Source organism: Amblyomma mixtum, chromosome 10 (assembly GCF_055824585.1).
Source record: "Amblyomma mixtum isolate Tamu chromosome 10, ASM5582458v1, whole genome shotgun sequence".
In the NCBI taxonomy this organism is placed as follows: domain Eukaryota; kingdom Metazoa; phylum Arthropoda; class Arachnida; order Ixodida; family Ixodidae; genus Amblyomma; species Amblyomma mixtum.
Window position 1 is genome coordinate 158,784,396 of NC_143021.1, and position 18,807 is coordinate 158,803,202.

General features: G+C 50.1%; 1 protein-coding gene across 1 annotated transcript in view; it reads left to right on the plus strand.

Annotated features, from left to right (window-relative positions):
• The window catches only part of LOC149327494 (nose resistant to fluoxetine protein 6-like), a 61,371-nt gene extending 43,282 nt beyond the window's left edge, over positions 1 to 18,089 (plus strand). Inside the window, exons 11-15 of the mRNA XM_089564898.1 lie at positions 2,417 to 2,542; positions 4,623 to 4,743; positions 15,144 to 15,333; positions 15,495 to 15,637; positions 17,883 to 18,089. Of these exons, the coding sequence (XP_089421024.1) occupies positions 2,417 to 2,542; positions 4,623 to 4,743; positions 15,144 to 15,333; positions 15,495 to 15,637; positions 17,883 to 18,089 (787 nt within the window). The remainder of the gene's footprint in view (positions 1 to 2,416; positions 2,543 to 4,622; positions 4,744 to 15,143; positions 15,334 to 15,494; positions 15,638 to 17,882) is intronic.
• Positions 18,090 to 18,807: the final 718 nt, after the last annotated feature.

Below are 18,807 nucleotides of genomic sequence, written 5' to 3' on the forward strand. Positions count from 1 at the left end.
TTTCGCGCTCCGAGGGGAGTACTCCCAACAGACATGATTCGGTAATTTCAAATATAGAAACTGCAGGGATCCCTGTTGAGGCACTTCATGTGTAAACTCTAGTCCTGAAGCATTTCGGCCGAAAACATCAAGGACGTGAGACACGCAACCAGGGCTTGGAGACTTCGCGAGTACCAAAAAATCATCGACATAGCGGAAAACGCGAGTGCCACTTCCAGCCACTTCCAGAGTGCCACTTCCACTTCGTAAATTGAGAGTCCGCATAGCCGCTCTCACTCGCGAGGCAGAAGAATACGCGAACACGCTAGCCCGCGCAAACGGGGCAACCTTTTGTAATGACCTCAAGGGTACATTAAGCACTAAACGCACGTGGTCCCTCCTACGCACTCTCTTGGATCGAACAACAACTAAATCTCAGACACAAGTAAACACACAACGTCTAATACAACTAGAGCTCCAAAAGGGCACCGACGTAATTGGCCAACTACGGGAGACTTAAATACCCACATCTCTTCAGTCAGCAGATCCACCCAATCTACCTCCACCTAACCCAGAACTTGATGCCGACATCACCTTAAACGAAGTCCGCCGAGCACTGTTTAGTATTCGCCGCTCTAGAGCGCCGGAGCCGGATGGCATAACGTACAAGGCACTACTCAATCTGGACGAAGTCTCCCTCCAGAAACTCACGGAGCTCTTTAATAACCACTGGCAAGCTGGGACGCTCCCATCAGCCTGGACCCATGCCAGCATGCGATTTATACCCAAAACGGGCAAACCCCTCACCCTTCAAAATTTGCGCCCTATCTCCTTAACGAGCTCTGTCGGCAAGCTCTTCGAGCATGTCATTCTCAATCGCCTGCAACCGTTCCTAGAAACAGTAGGTTTTCCCTCCAACGTTCAATTCGGCTTCCGGCCACTTCGGCTTCTCGCACTTAAAGAGACCCTGTTTTGCACTAAGCGCCGTACAGCAGCTACGCGAGCCATACTGGCCCTGGACATTCATAAGGCTTTCGACACAATAAGCCATGACCGTATCCTCACGACATTAGCCACCACGGGATGCGGCACCCGCCTATGGCAATATATTCGGGCCTTCCTTCAGGGACGCACGGCAGAACTCCACCTCGGGGATATTGTCTCCCAGCCTTTCCCCCTGCCCAACCGGGGTACCTTACAAGGGGCGGTTTTATCACCTTTACTTTTCAGCATTGCCCTAGCTCCACTGGCAAAGGCCCTTGCTGCAATCCCAGGGCTCCACACAGCCATATACGCAGATGATATAACCCTCTGGACAACGGAAGGATCCCTTGGAACAGCCCAGGATATCCTGAAATCTGCCATAGACATCGCCACCATTCATTTAGCAAGCACAGGCCTACGTCGCTCTCCAAATACATCGGAACTCCTGCAGCTGAAACCTCTCCCCAGTGACCCCCCGACTGAACTGCACTCGTACGGGAATCCAGTGCCCAGTGGATGGATGGATGGATGGATGGATGGATGGATGGATGGATGGATGGACGGACGGACGGACGGACGGACGGACGGACGGACGGACGGACGGACGGACGGACGGACGGACGGACGGACGGACGGACGGACGGACGGACGGACGGATGGGAGCGCCTCCTTTGAAACGGGGCGGGGGCAACCGCCACCGTGCTCAGCCATCCTTTTTTTTTCTTTTTTTTTCTTTTTCTTTTTTTCACGTGGTTTGGTGACGTCACGTCACGTGGTTTGGTGGTTGGCCGCGCCCAAGGGCTGAACTGAGTGATTGCAATATGCTACGCATAAAAAAACGAGATGTCTTTAAAGGCTCAGTAGCTCGGCAGGAGAAGTATAACCACCCTGTACTGAGGCAATAAACAAATAGAGGAAAGAAAGAGAAAAAAGGACAGGTTTAAACCAAAAAGCGTGCGTTCTTGCATGAAAAACATCGAGGCAGCCTGAAATATGACCAGATATCATTTCTGTCCACAACAGGCATCGTATCGAGCGAGTCTGGTTTGGTATATGGGGTTTAACGTCCCAAAGCGACTCAGGCTATGAGTGACGCCGTAGTGAAGGGCTCCGGAAATTTCGACCGCCTGGGGTTCTTTAGCGTGCACTGACATCGCACAGTACACGGGCCACTAGAATTTCGCCTCCATCGAAATTCGACTGCCACGGTCGGGATCGAACCCGCGCCTTTTGAGGTCAGCAGCCGAGTACCATAACCACTGAGCCACCGCGGCGGCTTTGAGCGAGTTCAAACAGCAATTACTTCGAATTGACAATAAGGAAATTAGATGCGTTCGAAATGTAAAAAGCAAATGTGCTCTAATGCTTAAAACAGTAGAGTTTTTTTGTTCTTGATCTAGCAGCGGGTAGACTATCCATGTCTTCCATCCTGGAACTCATTACTTTTGTACAGTCGAAAGGCAGTGGCTGTGGGAGTGTTCGTCCTGCTGTCTCTGCTGAGTTACGCGGTGGTTGCGTGGACACTGGCGAGCGACCCTGACATCGATCCATTCCTCATCACTCCCGGGACCTCACCACAGTGAGTGCAACATGTATATGAGCGTGCAAGTGTGTGCTTACACATACGCGAGTACCAGGCACACAGAGGCCACTCTTCAAAACCAAGGAAAACTGTGAAGAGGTGAACCAAAATTATATGAAACACACACATACACCCCGTATTTTCTGCATTAGAGTTCACAGATTTTACGTGTTTAAAAGCTGAAACTTCGTGCGATGCAGACTACCTATGTGTATGGAGTACAGATACGTGATTTTTATTTTCGAGATCGTTTGTCAGAGACAGAGGAGCCTAGGGTGGCTGTTAAAGTAAAAAAAATGGCCCGATTGCACCTGTGACATTTTACCGCGTTCAGTTAGGAAGCGAAATCAGCTCTGATATACTGTTCGTGGTGGCTAATTGCTCCTCGGTGTACAACTTATGATTTCTATGTGGATGAGACGATGACCTTCAATGTATCACAAGGTCAAACCAAACAACTTCGTGGTGATATGGCACAAGCTATAGTGGTCAGATGTTTAGAGGAAACCCCCAAGGTGGAGTAGATTTGTAATAAGGGAGTAATTACTCATTGGCATCCACCCGAGCGCAGCCATACGGCTACAAAGGAAAGCTATACAGCTTTCTCAGAAACTTCGTAGTTAAAGGAAAATTCGTCCTGGTCCGGGGTTCGAACCCAGGACCACCGCTACACCGGAGCAGTCGCTCTACCAATTGAGCTAACCAGGACGGCAAGCTTATGGTAGGACGAGAGCGAATTGATCAATAACTCGAAGTGGGAACTGTGTTGGTCAGATGTTTAGGGGAATCCCCCAAAACATCCCCCGTGTTCGAGTTATTGATCAATTCGCTCTCGTCCTACCGTAAGCTTGCCGTCCTGGTTAGCTCAATTGGTAGAGCGACTGCTCCGGTGTAGCGGTGGTCCTGGGTTCGAACCCCGGACCAGGATGAATTTTTCTTTAACTACGAAGTTTCTGAGAAAGCTGTATAGCTTTCCTTTGTAGCCGTGTGGCTGCGCTCGGGTGGATGTCAATGAGTAATTACTCCCTTATCACAAGCTATAGTAGTGTGACCACGTGATCATATCACTATTGGCTACCAGACCTTGACCTTGACATTTTATTTGTGACAGGGGGTACCACGCTTAACTGCGCTTTCGCTCATGTAACTTGGTTCAAGCCACGCTGAACCCCAGCCATTTTTTTAATCGCCGGTAGCCGACATTTCACTTGTGGTCGCCTAGTGCATTAGAAAAGCTCCCAGTTCTGCACCTTGGCCGTGTTCGTGCTTAGTGTAACACTTTTTTAAAGTGTCTATTTTGGTGACTTATTATTTTCCCACAAGGCCTATCCATCTGGTCAGACATCAACCATGACGAATGAAATCATAAACGCCTTTGTGTTGTCATTAAGTCCCTTATCTCTAAGGAATGTTTTGGCATTCTGCAATTATTCATCCTTGTCTGTGTTTCCTAGCCAGCGCCTGACAATCGCTGGGAGCACTTTTTTGCCTCCTACGTCGCAGGTGATAGCTCGCAATAAAAAGGACGAAGCAATTATTCAGAATAAAAATCTTTACAAAATAAGGCTACAGTTTTGCTAGAACAGCAAATAAGTACCCCAACGTTTATTTTTTTCAATAATGTAGCACATATCCCCTTAAAACGGGCTTTACAGAACATCTCGTTCCAAATTAAATACGTGACTTTCAGTTCACGCTTTACGGCTTTGCTATAACCTTGCTGGCTACTTCCACGCGACTGCAGTCCCGGATGATGTGATGGGAGATATTTAGGACTGGACAGGGCTACCAGTACACTCGTCAACAAAACAGGGTTACATGCAGTAGAACTTGCGTTAATATGCCTATACACATTTTTTGCTGTGTCCCTGTCTCGACCTCGTTGTGTCGATCTAAGCTTCCATTCAGACTCGTGCGTTACCACCTATAGCCCAAACTGTGACTTTGCTCAAGTTCACAAGCGCCGCAGGTGAAAAACTTACTACACAGGAAACAATCTGAACATTCAGTAGCTGCAAGGAAACTGGTATTTTGTGTTTTACTCACGCAGTTGTACACGTTGTTTTCTGTCTTACAGGAGGACATTGAAGACCGTCAATGAGTACTACGAACGGCCTTTCTATCACGGCTTGTCCTATTTCGGCGGATGCATCACATTCCTCTTAATGGACAACTTCAGGGAGCGCAAGATCGCCAAGGTTGGCATGAGCAAAAGAAGCTTTTAAGCACACGCTAGAGCGCAGCGTCGTGACGCCAGCAGCAACTTCTGGCGGCAGCTAATTTGTTATAGGTACATGACGTCACCATCAGATGTACAAGAATTTTACTTCCAATGCTACATTCGCAGATCTTTGTCAGGACAATAGTAGCGTTGTGACGGAAGCATCAATGCTTGGATTGGCAGAAAACGGAGAAAAACCACGGACTAGAAATTCCATTCCTTTAAAGTGTTCCTAACCTTAAGTGAGGCCTCCTTTCTGCGAATTTTCAATAGAGGAAGCTCTCCTCGCCTCTCCTAAAGTAAGGAACGCATGCCGCGCGTTTGAGTTCATGGTTTGGTTTGGTTTATGGGGTTTAACGTCCCAAAGCGACTCAGGCTATGAGAGACGCCGTAGTGGAGGGCTCCGGAAATTTCGACCACCTGGGGTTCTTTAACGCGCACTGACATCGCACAATACACGGGCCTCTAGAATTTCTCCTCCAAAGAAATTCAACCCCGCGGCCGGGATCGAACCCGCGTCTTTCGGGTCAGCAGCCGAGCACCATAACCACTGAGCCACCGCGGCGGCGGGTTTCTTCACAAGCTTTGCACGAACGCCCTTATTCTATAAAAAAAAATAGTCGCACAAATCTTTGATTGGTTACTAATATACAGTAGCGCCAATCGGTACAGGACCGATTTCTGCCGCCGGAAAAATTCTGCCGTAGGAAGTTGTATTCTCGCGGCGACCAACACGGCGGCACCCGTATAAGCTGGACCCTCGATTCGGCCTGAATTCGCCGTTGTTGCTGCCTTTTTCAGTGCGGTCGCTTGCCATAAATGGCGCATCGGTCTTTCGCTTCGTCTCATCTCTCCTCTAAGGAAACGTGCGATTGATAAATTCGCCTAATCTTTTTTTATTTAAATTGATGATTCTGACGCTTTTAGGCTTAAGAGGGCCGTCGGTTTGTTGAACAAATTGTTGCCGTCCCAACAACCAGATGGCGCCACTAGCCTGAGCTGGGCGGAAAACTCGCACACCAGATGCAATACGAATGGCGATGCCATTGCGTCGCTGTTTGCATACGCTGAACTAAAAGTGGGAATGTGAGAAATGGCGTAACGTCCTGCAAAATACCAGCGTTCATGGTACGTCAGCAAGCATACGCTCATGGTACATAGCGTCGGTTTATGCTCTTTTCTAACCATATCTCTGTACGCCACTAGCGGCGACGTGGTGGCTGGGAGGTGCCCAAGTGTGGACGAGCCGCACCCATGTGGAACCTGAACACAAATTCTTCCTCTGAGTGCACTTCCATTGGATTCACCGCGTCGCGAACCCACCTAGCCTTTGGAGGATACAGGTACTCTTCATCGAATGCATATTCGCAAGCACGGTCAAAAAATTGCGTCTAGTCGCCCGCGTAGCTGTCAGTCCACGCTGCCATTTTTTTCCCGCTTGTTCAGCTACGCTCACGTCGGGCTCGGGTCCTTGCGGCCCGTCTCGCCACCTTCGCGAGACTGCGGAGTCACATGCGACAGTAGTGAGGTGAAGCGCTCCTCTAGGACCAGGAACGACGAAAGGACGCATGAAGGCAGCTACTATAGTCGGATACAACTTAAATCTGCAGTGAAGCTCCGCCCACATTCAGCCTTTGCGCACAGAATTCCTCCACGACGAAAAAGTAGACCGCTGCTTAAACGTTTCTTGTTACCTAAACAAGAAGGTTATCACAAGAAAAAGTTTATGAGCTCTAGAATTTTGATACGTGGATTGTTTGATATAGCGAAACATTAAAAGGCTGATTTCGTTACTGTTGCTATTGGCCAGCGGAGTAATACAGGACGCCGCGGACCACTGCCCAGTGTTAGCAGCTGCTGTTTCTTTAAGTTGTATCCCACTATAGCTGCCTTCCTCGGAGGATGCACCAAGGACGACTTTGCTTAGGGCTCCTCAGTAAGAAAGCTTTCAGGTTGATGTAAGGGGGCCTCACTGCAGTGAAGGCTTCCTTACCGGGGTAAGGAAGCTTGCAGAGTTTGGGGGGTTATGCTCCGTCTTTTTAGGGTGTGAGGCAATAGCGTCAATGGGCCCCGGCAGCGGCTGCGCTTGACCCACGAAGACACGGACACGTTTCCATTTTATGTGAGAGACCACACGGCATACACATAAAGCCCCGCTTTAACCAAGCTGTACAAGCGCGCCTGTGCAACCTATGGGTAGCGCGCCTAGCTCTAATCCTTAGTGTCAGGGGTTCGATTCGCGACTAATTACCCCACTTTTCTTTCGAGCGCAATTCATTTACTTTCTATTCTAAGGTGTCCTAAATACAGAGTCAAGTTTCGACCTTCTGATCACCAGTTCTTTCATTTTTAATCATTTTTCAAGTTCACCGCTTCACGTGTGATGTAGACACCTTCCCTACCAACCCGAACTTTTTCGCTCACTACGGATGACGCAGTTTTCTGCAAAGAAGGAGCCACAAAGCAATAGTTTTACAATCGCCCCGCCCTCCAATACTGGCATCTGTCATTGGCACTCTTCGAGGCGAAGTCCGAACGCACACCGGGGGGGAGCGTGGCATAGCAGCAGCCATGCATGACGACAGCGACAAGGCGCGTAAGAGAGCGAGGCGTAGGTAGGAGGTGCGTACCGGTTGGGGAGGGCAGAGGAGGTAAGGAGAAGAGCGGCGTGCACCTGACATCGCTTAAGAAGAGTGAAAGGGTGCACGTTGGCGAGAGGGCTTAGCGGAGGGAGGTGGTTGCCGGCTAGATCGCGAAGAAAAATTACCGATGACACTGAAAATTGTAAAGTGTGCTTGGCGAAAGCCTTGTCGTTAACCCACTGCCGGTTCCCCGAACCGCTTGGCGCGGAATCACTGGGCCGCTTCGGAGCCATGTGTCTCACTCACTCGATTACAACGAGACGTCTGGCGAAGGAGTGGCGGTGTAGCTGCCACCGCCGACGCGCGCGCGCTCGTTCTACGGCTACTGTGTGACGTCACGGTTGCTATGCACAGCTGCGCCTCCCACTGGCGCGCCAGTTGCTAAGGAGGGGAGGAGGTTGCGCCGCAGCGCGGAGGAGAGGCCGCAGTTGGCACGATTCCAGAAGCGTGACACCTCTGCTATTGTGCCTAGAAGGTTTCTTCTAGGCACTATACCTCTGCTGACAACCTTCTGTCGACAACGGTGAGGCATTAAAGTCTTTCGCCTTAAAATGGGAAGAGGCGTGCCGCGGCCGCCCAGGCACGCTCTCCGGGATGGCCAGTCGCGGTGAGTCGCGGACGGGATGCCGCTCCTTGCAATCGCGTACACGGCTGTGCGCGCGCTGTTCTTCCGCTGTGCGGCTACCGTTTCACAAGAGTCATAGCATAGCGCATGCCTTCCTCCGCGGCACTGCGCCATCTGCGATTTGCTGGCTTCCGCGGGCGCCGCTACACGCGCGCTGATTGGCGCAGACCCAGCTGACATGGCGCCATCTCGCGCCCTCAGCTCGTTTTGCGCACGCGCTGTGGCGACTCGCGGTAGCGGATCGCGCTCTTTGCAATTTCAAAAAGGTGGGCCGGTGTCACTTACCTCACTATTTCTAGTCCTCATTCCGCCAGCGGTCTAGCGCCGCAATCACTACCACGGCTGCAAAGTCCCTGTGAATTTTTGGCTGTCGCTATCTAGGCGCGACGCCACAACGATGAAGGTGCGAAACCAACTGGCCTAGAAATCCTCTAGGTAGAGTTAAAATTCAAGAACTTTTCAGTTTCATTTACTCAGTTATACAACTTAAGTACAATTTATGAACTTGTTGTTCTGTACAATTTTTTCATGTTTTCTCATTCTGTAAGAGCTGCTTACTTAGTTTGCATTTAACCGAGGGCCTCATATTCAGTGTCTGTGGGATCTCCAGTGACGTAATGAGCTTGTTCTGACTATTTTAAAATTGTGATTAATGCGCTTAGTCGGACGGCTTAGCTCTACTAACTTTTCAGTCCTGCTGTACTGTGAAGAATGTTTTTGTTTCAAAAAATCTAGAAAGGGGATTTACCCTGAAAATAATGTTCGAGCATCGCTGCGCAAGAGCAAAAATCATCCGAAGACGACATACGCTGTGTTCTATCTTTGGTGAACGTGTAATAAACTCTGCTGCCTGAACTTAACGTAAGCTGCGGCCCGATGAACTCAGTAATAACCGTGATGTTGCTCGCGTAGACAGCCATTTTAGTTCCCTAGCACAAAGTGCTTCTCTAGCGAAAAAGCCATCTTGTCTAGGCATGAAGCCTCGGAGCGCAGAGCTAGAATGAAACACTTTGCGGCCGCGACTTGGTTTCGAACTAGGGGCGGAGCAATCACATTGGCTTTGTGGGCCATTGGATTAAGAGACTGCACAATCGCCAGAATGCGATTCAGAGGCGCGCTGCCTCTGAGAGAGAGAGAGAGAAAAAAAAAACTTTATTATGGCAAGTGTATTGACCCTCCTTGAGTCCCTGGACCACCGCATGGTCCCACTATACGTAGGAAAGTTCATGTGGTGTTTGTTCATGACGTCGGCACTCCGAATCACCGCAGCAAGCTGCGATGGCGGGTCCAGAGACGAGAGCATGACCTCCCAGTCCTCCCAACTTGATAACGCGGGCTGTCCCTGCGGGGCAGGATCAGCAGGGCAGCCGAAAAGGATGTAGGAGAGTGTGGCGTGAGGGTCGCCGCACAGGGAGCATGCAGGGGAGGTGCCACAGTAGTGAGATAGCAGCTGAGGAGATGAGAGAGAGCGGGTCTGGAGGCGTCTCCAGAGGATCTGTTGGGAGTGGGTAAGGGAGGGATGTGGAGGACGGTAAGTCCGACGGTCCAAGCGGGTCATTTGCGTGAGATCTGCAAAGGTGCATGCCCGTTCTCTCGAGAAGCCTGGACCGAGGCCGTCCTGAGCCCGGCAAATCAATCCTCGGGCAAATTTATCGGGAGCCTCGTTTCCTGGATTCCCAGAATGAGCCGGCACCCACAGGATCTCTACCAGGCGTGGTAAGTTTTTGGCGGGGGTGTTCGACAACTCCCATGCAGGGGCGTGAATCCTTCCTCTCGCGAAGTTGGACAGAGCCGTTTTGGAGTCGCTAAAGATGTAGTTTGCATTGGAATGTACAAGGGCTAGGGCGATGGCGGTTTCCTCTGCCTCCTCAGGCGTAGAGCCCGAGGGAAGGCGGTGTATGAGGGGCTGTGGTAGGGCTGGATGGCAACCAACTGCTACAGCTTCATGCGTTGTGCATGCGGCGTCTACCCAAAAGGCGTCCTGTGCTTGGCCGTAATACTTGTGAAGGACCTTAGCGCGAGCAGTGCGGCGAGGGATGTGGCACTGGGGATGAACGTTCTCAGGAAGGGGTTTCACAATGAGGGGGGTATGTCGAATAATTGCTATAAGGGATGTCTGATTAGCGGGAATGTTGATACGAAGGGAAGCGAGGATATGCCTGCCAGCTGCGCTCGCGGCAAGTCTTAGATACTGTGTCTGAAGGTGCGCGTGTACTAGTTCCTGAATGGTGTTATGCATGCCTAGTTCAAGGAGTTTGGCTGTGCTAGTGCTGCGAGGTAGGCTTAAGGCTGCCTTGGTTGCTAGGTCACTCGCTCTGTTTCCATGCGGTTCAGCTTAAGATATGGGGTGGCGTATATAATGCGGCTAAGTGTAAATGCATGCACTGCTTTCATGCTGTCCGCTTCGTCTTTGTGCAGGGAGGATACGCGGAGTAGGAGTTGTAACATGGATTGCGTGGAGGATGTGAGTGTTTTGAGGGTATGATCGTTGCGTCCGGAATCCTGCAAGTAAAGGCGAAGGATACGGAGGGTGGGGGTAACGGGATAGGGCTTCCTTGTAAAGCGATTTGAATGGGCGAGTTAGCGGCAGATTTCGGTCTTATGAGGAGAAGCGCGGATTTAGAGGGGGAGCATTTGAGCCCCATAGATGACGCGTGAGCGGAGATGGTGTCAGCTGCTAATTGAAGAGTTTCCTCAATTTCTTCATCAGATCCATAAGTGGTCCATGCGGTAATATCATCAGCGTGCAAGGTATGCCTTAGGTGTGGGATGAGAGCGAGTTTATGAGCTAGGGGGATGAAAGCAATATTAAAGAGAAGGGGGAGAGGACCGCGCCTTAGGGGGTTCCAAGCTCGCCGAGTGTATAAGGTGGTGTGCTCAGCTCAGCTATGTGCAGGGAGGCAGTGCGGCCCGAGAGAAAGGCACGAACGTAGTTGTAGGTATTTGAGCCTACCTGTAGTGCCTGCAGTTCTCGCAAAATGGCATCGTGTCGAATGCTGTCAAATGCCTTTGTGAGGTCAACTGCCAGAATGGCTTTAGTGAGGTGGGGGATCGTGTCATCAAGCACGTCATGTGTAATTTGTAGTAGGGCATCCTGTGCAGATAGATGCGCACGAACGCCCACCATGCTGTGCGGGAAAAGGTGGTTGTCTTCCATGTGCGTGGTTAGTCGGGCAAGAGTTCGAAGGCCTCTCCGAAACAAGATGTCAGAGAAATTGGTCTGATATTCTCTATGTTGATGGGTTTGTGAGGTTTAGGAATAAATACGATTTTTCCATGCTTCCAGGTGGCAGGGAGGGTATCTGACTTCCAGCACTCGTTAAAGTGGGTACCTACATGAGATACGGAGGCATCGTCAAGGTTTCGGATGGAAGCATTGGTAATTTGATCTTCCCCGGGTGCAGTATTGCGTAATTTCAGAAGGGCTGTCCGAAATTCCACCTCTGTAATAGGGGCGTCAAGCTGGGGTTGAGGTGGACCCGTGCGCTCGGCGTGCTTGCAAGGGTCACCTGGGGTGGTGTATGTTGATTTCACCTGCGCGAGGAAGGCGTTCGTGTCCTGTCTGTGGTTATGAGTAAGGCGGCGAATGCTAAGGCGCGTCTGGGTTTTAGATTGCGTGGTGTCTAGCATGTGTCAGAGGTGCCAGGCACGGGTTGTGGAGATATTGCCGCGGAGGCTGTCACAAATCTCATTTCAGTTAGCTTTGCAAAGAGTGGCACTGTGGTGTTCTATTGGGGTCTGAGGCTGTGCGAGATTGAGTTTTAGTTTCCTATTGTGTTTTTGAGTTTTCCACCTGTGTGTTATGCGTCTTGAGCTTGAAGGAGGTGCGCGAGCTTACTGTCAATTACGAGGGTGTCTGGGGAAGTGTCTAGGGTTTGGGTATGTTGGCGAATGTCCTCCTGTAACTGGGTAGTCCAGGTGTCTAGGTCGAAGGGTACCTGTGTTAACTGTACATGTTCCTGGCGAAATTTTCGCAGCTTGTCCAAATTAGTTTGTCTAACGGTAAATTTGCGCTGAGGGCGGCGATAGTTTAGTGTTATGCGAATTAGGTGGTGGTCGCTGCCTAGTGTGTTTTGCGTTCTTCCCACTGCAGGTGGGCCACATTTCTTCCAAGCGTGGGCTATGGGGTGGTATCGGTAGTAACACTGTTACCAATGCGCGTAGGCAGGCTAAAATCATTAAAGATGGACAAGTGTAGCACCATCATTTCATTGCAGAGAACTGTGCCTCTGTGGTTTGTGCGCCGATAGGCCCAGTCCACGTGGGCGCAGTTGAAGTCACCGGTAATGAGTAGGGGATTTGATCCAGCCAATTGCGTCGAGGATTTGAGGAGTGGAGGAGTAGATTAACGGGCTGTCGTGGTAGAAGTTAGCAGTAAGAACGAACAAGGGAGATTGTGCAGGGTTTGGAGGCAAAATTTGGATGAAGGTGTGAGCGATAGGTGTGGTAATTGTGTCTTTCATGCAATGCAAAGAGTTACAGACGTATGTGACCACCCGAGGAAGATCAGTAGAGTCCGAGGGAATAAGAGCGTATCCGGGAAGTTGTTTTCAAACGTTTGCGCCCTGAATTGCGACGATGTCTGGTATGGATGACGACGTAGCGATAATTTGCTGCAGAGGATCGCGCTTACGCCAAAAGCCCCTGCAGTTCCGTTGAATAATCTGTAAAGGATTATGGTCCGTCGGAGGAGCCATGCTGTAGGGTGGAGGGGCGAAGGAGGGGTGTGGGGGGTGGCACTGTGAGAGGAGAGGCCGGTGAGAGGCTAGGAATACGGTGAGGTAAACGCTCCTCTACCTTGGCCATGATGCGAGTGATGACAGTATCCATTAAACGAGTAATGGTAGTTTCAATAAAAATTTGGCACTGTACGGTGACCTGTGCAGTAATGCGCTCTGTGAGCCTGGCTTCTAAGTTTTCGGCGAAGTCCTGAAGTTTAGCTTCCAAGTCTGTGGGTTGTGGTGGCCTCTCATCAGGCCTTCTCTTTTTCGAAGGAGGTTGGACAGGTGGCGAGGTGGGTGGAGAGGATGGGGGTGGATGAGTTGGGGGTACAGCGGGGGTGGAGGTAGAGATGGCTTCCTTGAGCTGCCTTACCTCTTCCCGCAGAGCAGTCACTTCCTGGTCATGGGAGGTCGAGGTATGAGACCTGGCGGCCTTGGAGGCCCACGTAGAGGTAGTGGGAAGGGTCGTTTGCAGCGGAGGAAAGTGCTTCTCGCTAAAGGGCTTAGTCTTCTGTGGCGGTGGGCTGCTTTGTTTCGGAGTTGGATGTCTTGCCTTGCATGAGCCGGTACCCGTGAGGTGCTCGCCCCCGCAGAGAATGCAGATCGGGATGCAGGAACGGACAGCTTACGGGTCATGCTTGTCCCCGCACCGCGTGCAGACACCAGTCTTGGGGTCGGGGCAGACGTCATATCTGCGGCCCGGTCGGCGACTCATGTAGCGTATGGTATGAGGGAGCGGTCCGTGCGCAAAGTGATTAATATTGAGAGGGTCCTCCCCATTCTGCGTGCTGCGATAATATCAGCGTCCGGGTTGCGTGTCTGGAGGTCCCGTAGCTTCTGCTCCTGGGTTTCCACCAGGTAGGCCTGCGAGATGACTCCACGTACAGCTGCGGGCGGCGGTGCGATGTAGGCGGCCACAGGGTAACTGGTCCCTTGGAGTACCACTTCCTTGAGTTGGACGAGGTGCAGGGCGGTTGTCTCCTGGGGGGTAGCGAAGGTGAATGTGTTGTTCGTAGGGTGGACCGGAGGTGAAAGTCCCCTAGGTCCGGGCCATCGGCGGTATCTTGCAGGGCTTGCATAAGGGGCTGCGCCAGGGCTCCGTTCAAAGCGAGCCCGCCTCTCGGTCGAAAAACTACCCGTATAGTGCGGGCGGGAGTGAAGCAAGGTGTTTACTTCGCTGCGAGACTGCGTGCGACACGCGCAGCTGTTGCTGTTGTGCACGGTACGTCGATTTAAAGGGCGCAGGGGCAGCCTCGGCCTGAGCACCGACGGCGGACACGGCTCTTTGGGGGGGGGGGGGGGGGGGTACAACCAGAGTTTTCGGGCTTGGTTCTCGAGCCTGGTATGCGCGGACTACTGCGGTCCACTCACTGGGTCTGGACGTTTCAGGGTCGAGGTTGTCGCCCGGCGCTTGCACCTCCATGGCTGTTGGGGTAGGTGCGCTGCCGGTCATAGGCCTAGCCTCCAACCAGGCGAGGCCCAGCGCGGCGGCTGGCAATGAGCGAACTTTACGACGTCGGTCTATAAACAGCCGTGTCCTCTGTAAACGCAAACATTTTCATTTGCAGTGCATCCGAAACAGTATATATACTTCATCATGAAATTTTCGGATATATTTAAGGCGAAATACAAAGGGAAAATTATTGGCGTGCTGAAATAATGCAGCGCCTAAAAAGCTTTCTGTTGAAAAAATAAGCAGCAGCCTACCCCAGGGCTGCGCATCGTAGACATCAATGTTGATAAGGCGCGCGAACGTGCATTAAGCAATGAGGAATAAGCAGTAAATTACATTTTTTTACCACCATTTAAAAGGATAATGTTTAATTGTGTATTTAACCTAGCCTTCTGTCACATTATCCGCCAGTGAACCCTGCTCTATTAACTTTTCCCACAAAAAAGCAGGCAGTCGCATTGAAATCAGGCTATTTTCTATTCTTATTGTATTGTAACCTTTCATCGGCCTGCCGTGCTGACTTACAGGCGAGTCCGTTTTCTAGATTTGCGGCTTTTTGCCAGGCGGTAATTGACCGCCTCGGCAAGCGGCAGAATGTAGCCGTGGATGGTACAGTGTGCCGCGTTTCGCAAACTATCGCTTTGCTATCTACACAAGAGAGTAAGGAAATTTGCACTGGCGTCATCGTCGCTAACTATAAAAAGAAAATGACGGTGCAGCACTAAGCACATGCCTATAAGTGTTTTGCTACAAGATACAGAATTAGGGCACTTTAATATCATTACGCTTATGGATCACCTTCAGATTCCATCACCTTGTACGCTATCAGCCTAATCAGTTCAGCGCTGGTAATTTCTTCGGTGCACAGCAAACTCACACCGTACAGTTTCTCTGGGACGTGCACTCTTCATTGGTTTCGCATCTTTGTGTTGCCAGGCCGTGCAGCTAACCGGCTGGTGCGTCACTGCGAGCAGTATGCTGTGCTCTGTCTTCATGAAGTTCTCCTGGTACAAGAGCCCGCATCCTACGTCGATGGCTGGAACCCTGCTGGCTGCCTTTTTTGACCGCTTTCTGTGGTGCATCTCCCTAGCCTGGATCACGCTGGCCTGTTCCACGGGCAGAGGCGGTAAGACTGCATTATGTAATGGATGGTAAAGCCAGATTAGGTTGACAGAATGGTTAAGGTATACCTATCTAAGCTTTGCATATTCCAGTCGTTCATGGCCTTGTTATTTTTATTTTTTGCCCACTTGAAGTACAATATATGTCGGTTTTATTTTTTCGCAGGCCACCTCAGCAGGTTCCTCTCCAGCAACGTGTTTGTGCCGCTGAGCAAGCTGTCATTCGGTGTCTACCTCATTCATGTGCCATTCATCGGACTTGTGCTGTACTCATCCAGGGAGCGAATATATTATTCGCACTTCAATCAGGTATACGCCCGCACATAGCCGACGCGCTCTTAGAGAGACCACCTGTGAAAGGACAGCTGAGGTGTATATAGACGCGACCGAAGCTCCCCACTGTGTCTGACAATGCACGACCAAGTGAGGCCCCGCAGCAAGGAAGCATGTTGTCTCGTACAGATGTTCGCTCGCTTGTGTAACGCGAGCATTCGCTTACCGCAAGTGCGATCAGGTAAATGAAATACTTGAAAGTGAGGGGCTTCAGTCTATCGGTCGGCTTGGTGTGCTTTTACCACGGAAAAAAAAAAATATCGCTTTCAGGGTAGCAGTGTCAGCTTTTTTTTTTGTTTGTTTGTTTGGAGGGCGGGAAAGTTTACACTTCGTTTTTTCAATGGCTGTCTCTCTTTTTTTGAACATGTAAGTTAAAGTACCGCCCGCCGCGGTGGCTCACTAGTTATGGTGCACGGCTGCTGTCCCGAAATACACGGGTTCGAACCCGGCCGCAGCGGTTGCATTTCGATGGAGGCGAAATGCTGTTGGCCCGTGTACTGCGATATATCAGCGTTCCGTTAAGAACCCCAGGTGGTCGAAATTATGCGGACCTCGAAACTACGGTGTCCCTCATAGCCCAACTTGCTTTAGGACGTTAAGCCACGTGGAAGCCATAAAAAACAAGCTAAGGGATCGCTGAGGAGAAACTGGAGTATGCATGTACCCATAGCTAATCGCATTGCAATAGAAAGATTGGTTTTGGTTTTATGGGGTTTAACGTCCCAAAGGCTATGAGAGACGCCGTAGTGGAGGGCTCCGGAAATTTCGACCACCTGTGGTTCTTTAACGTGCACTGACATCGCACAGCACACGGGCCTCTAGAATTTCGCCTCCAAAGAAATTCCAGCCGCCGCGACCGGGATCGAACCCGCGTCTTTCGGGTCAGCAGCCGAGCACCATAACCACTGAGCCACCGCGGTGGCGCAATAGAAAGAGGCTGTTCGATCCCAGCCGCGGCAGTAGATTTTCGATAAGAGGAGAAATTATAGAGGCCCGTGTACTGTGCGATGCCAGTGCTCGTTAAAGATCCCCAGGTGGTCGAAATTTCCGGAGCCCCTCACTACGGCGTCCCTAAGAGCCTGAGTCGCTTTGGGACGCTAAACCCCGATAAGCCTAAACCTAGCAAGAGGCTGCTTTCGTTGATAATGCAGCTTTGATAAGCGAGAAAAAGTGTAAAACCGATAAGAAATCAAATACGCCTATCGCCACCTAGGGCCGCTTCCGTAAGTAACCTGTGGTGCGTCGACACAGCTTTTGAACTCGGAACCCGGAGGCTAAGCTGTACTGCACATTCACTTCGAAACGGTGATCATGGAGTAGTGTAGGCCTCACAAGTTTGAAAGGATGCGGGGAAGCGATTTTTTAAACTCGATTTTCTCAGCAACAATGGCGTCTTCTGCTGCCGAACAAGCATCGACACGAGCAGAAAAAGCCTCAGAACCGAGTTTTCCTCACACAAAATTCCATGTCAAATAAAGTTGCCCCAGTATTCCTTAGAAGCGTTTTATTTCTAAACATACCTTAGATGTGCGCAAAGGGTTTCTCCCTTCTTTATTTGCATCTGTTGTAGCCTCGGTGGTTTCGTTGTGTAAAAAGCGGCACCAACTGTCCTATGTGCGATCCTAGAAATAATTGAGGCCTGCAATGTAACAGAAAAGAAGCAATTCTCTCCAGTCCTGGAGATTTGTGTGATAAGATCTAAGGGCGTGAACTTTGGGCACCATTTTTGGAACAATGTTTAGAAATGTTATTTTTGTAACTGAAGACGATCAGAAGAATTAATTTTTTATCTTTTATATTCGCGCTTGTGCACTCAAATCGTCAATGTGCCAACGCATTGATAGAACCGTTAGAAGTCTGGCAGAAGCGAATCGATGCAAAGTCTTCAAGTAATCGTTAAAGCAATGTTCTTAATCGAATCAGTTTTTTTAACGCTATAGAGAACATTCGTAATGACCCTTCTAAACGAACCCGAACTTTACTGAGAGTTGCTGAAACGGCCTGGCTAGATCGCGATCACAATCCGCTTGTGCCTTGTCAGCAATTTGGGAGAAAAATCGCTCGCGGAACTTGACATGGCACGGTCGCGCGCTGGCACTGATAAGCAAAGTACGCTGGTGAAAACAATGAATCGTAACAAAGCCCAGCGGAAGTATGAGGGGATGAATTCTTTGCAAAAATTCTTTGGCAAAATAACAACGTACCGCGCATCCCGTTTCAGGTGTCCCTTTTTTTCTCGGTTTTTGTTTGGAGTTTCCTACTTTCCTACCTGGCTTACCTGGCGTGCGAAGCTCCAACCAGTGCACTCGACAAACTGGCCTTCGGTGGGCTCAGAGGCAGCGGAAGTTGGTCGAAGAAAAGCCGGCAGAACACTGTCGACATTTCAGCAGATAAGAAGGCTGGAGAGACAAGTGCTTCCCGTCTCTAACTCTAGATAAAAGTTTTGTGTTTCGGAGCATGGCTATTTTTGTGAGATTTTGTTTGTAGCCTGGCTTATGGATCTTTCGATGCAACACAGGAGAATTTATGAAAATGTAGCATCCACTGTGTACGCAATGAAGGCAGATGTTCACGGGGTAGCTGTGAAATTAACGTTCTTCATTTGAGGACACCCAACTCTTACATTATTTCTCCGCTTACACCTGTAATAAAATGCTGATGGTTGGTGTGTTTGCCGAAAGAATGAAGGTTACACTTTTTTGCATGTTAAAAGAGAATGGTTGAATGAGCTCAATAGCTACTGACTACAATCATTATTGTTGCTTTTTGAAAAACTGTCCTCATGCGTGTTGTTCTTAAAAGAGTGCACCAGTATAAAGAACCTAAAATTATCTGTTAACTACATTTTAAAGCGATTGCATAATCACCTCAGTTTTAAGCGCCTTTCAGGAAGGACCACTGCATTCAACTCATCAGCCCTGCCCCGTGCAACTCTCCGTTGTTTTGTAATCATTCTTGATTTTCACTGCTGGTTTAGTAGCTGTGCTGTAACCGCGTTCTCAATTGTACTTTTGCGTTGCTTGTTTTCTTGTATTTATATCGTTCGTTACTATCGCACCTGTTTTGCTTTTCCCTCCTGTATGTATTTCCCTCTCCTGCTTGGACATACAGCATGTCCGCAGTATTCAATAAATAAAAATAAATAA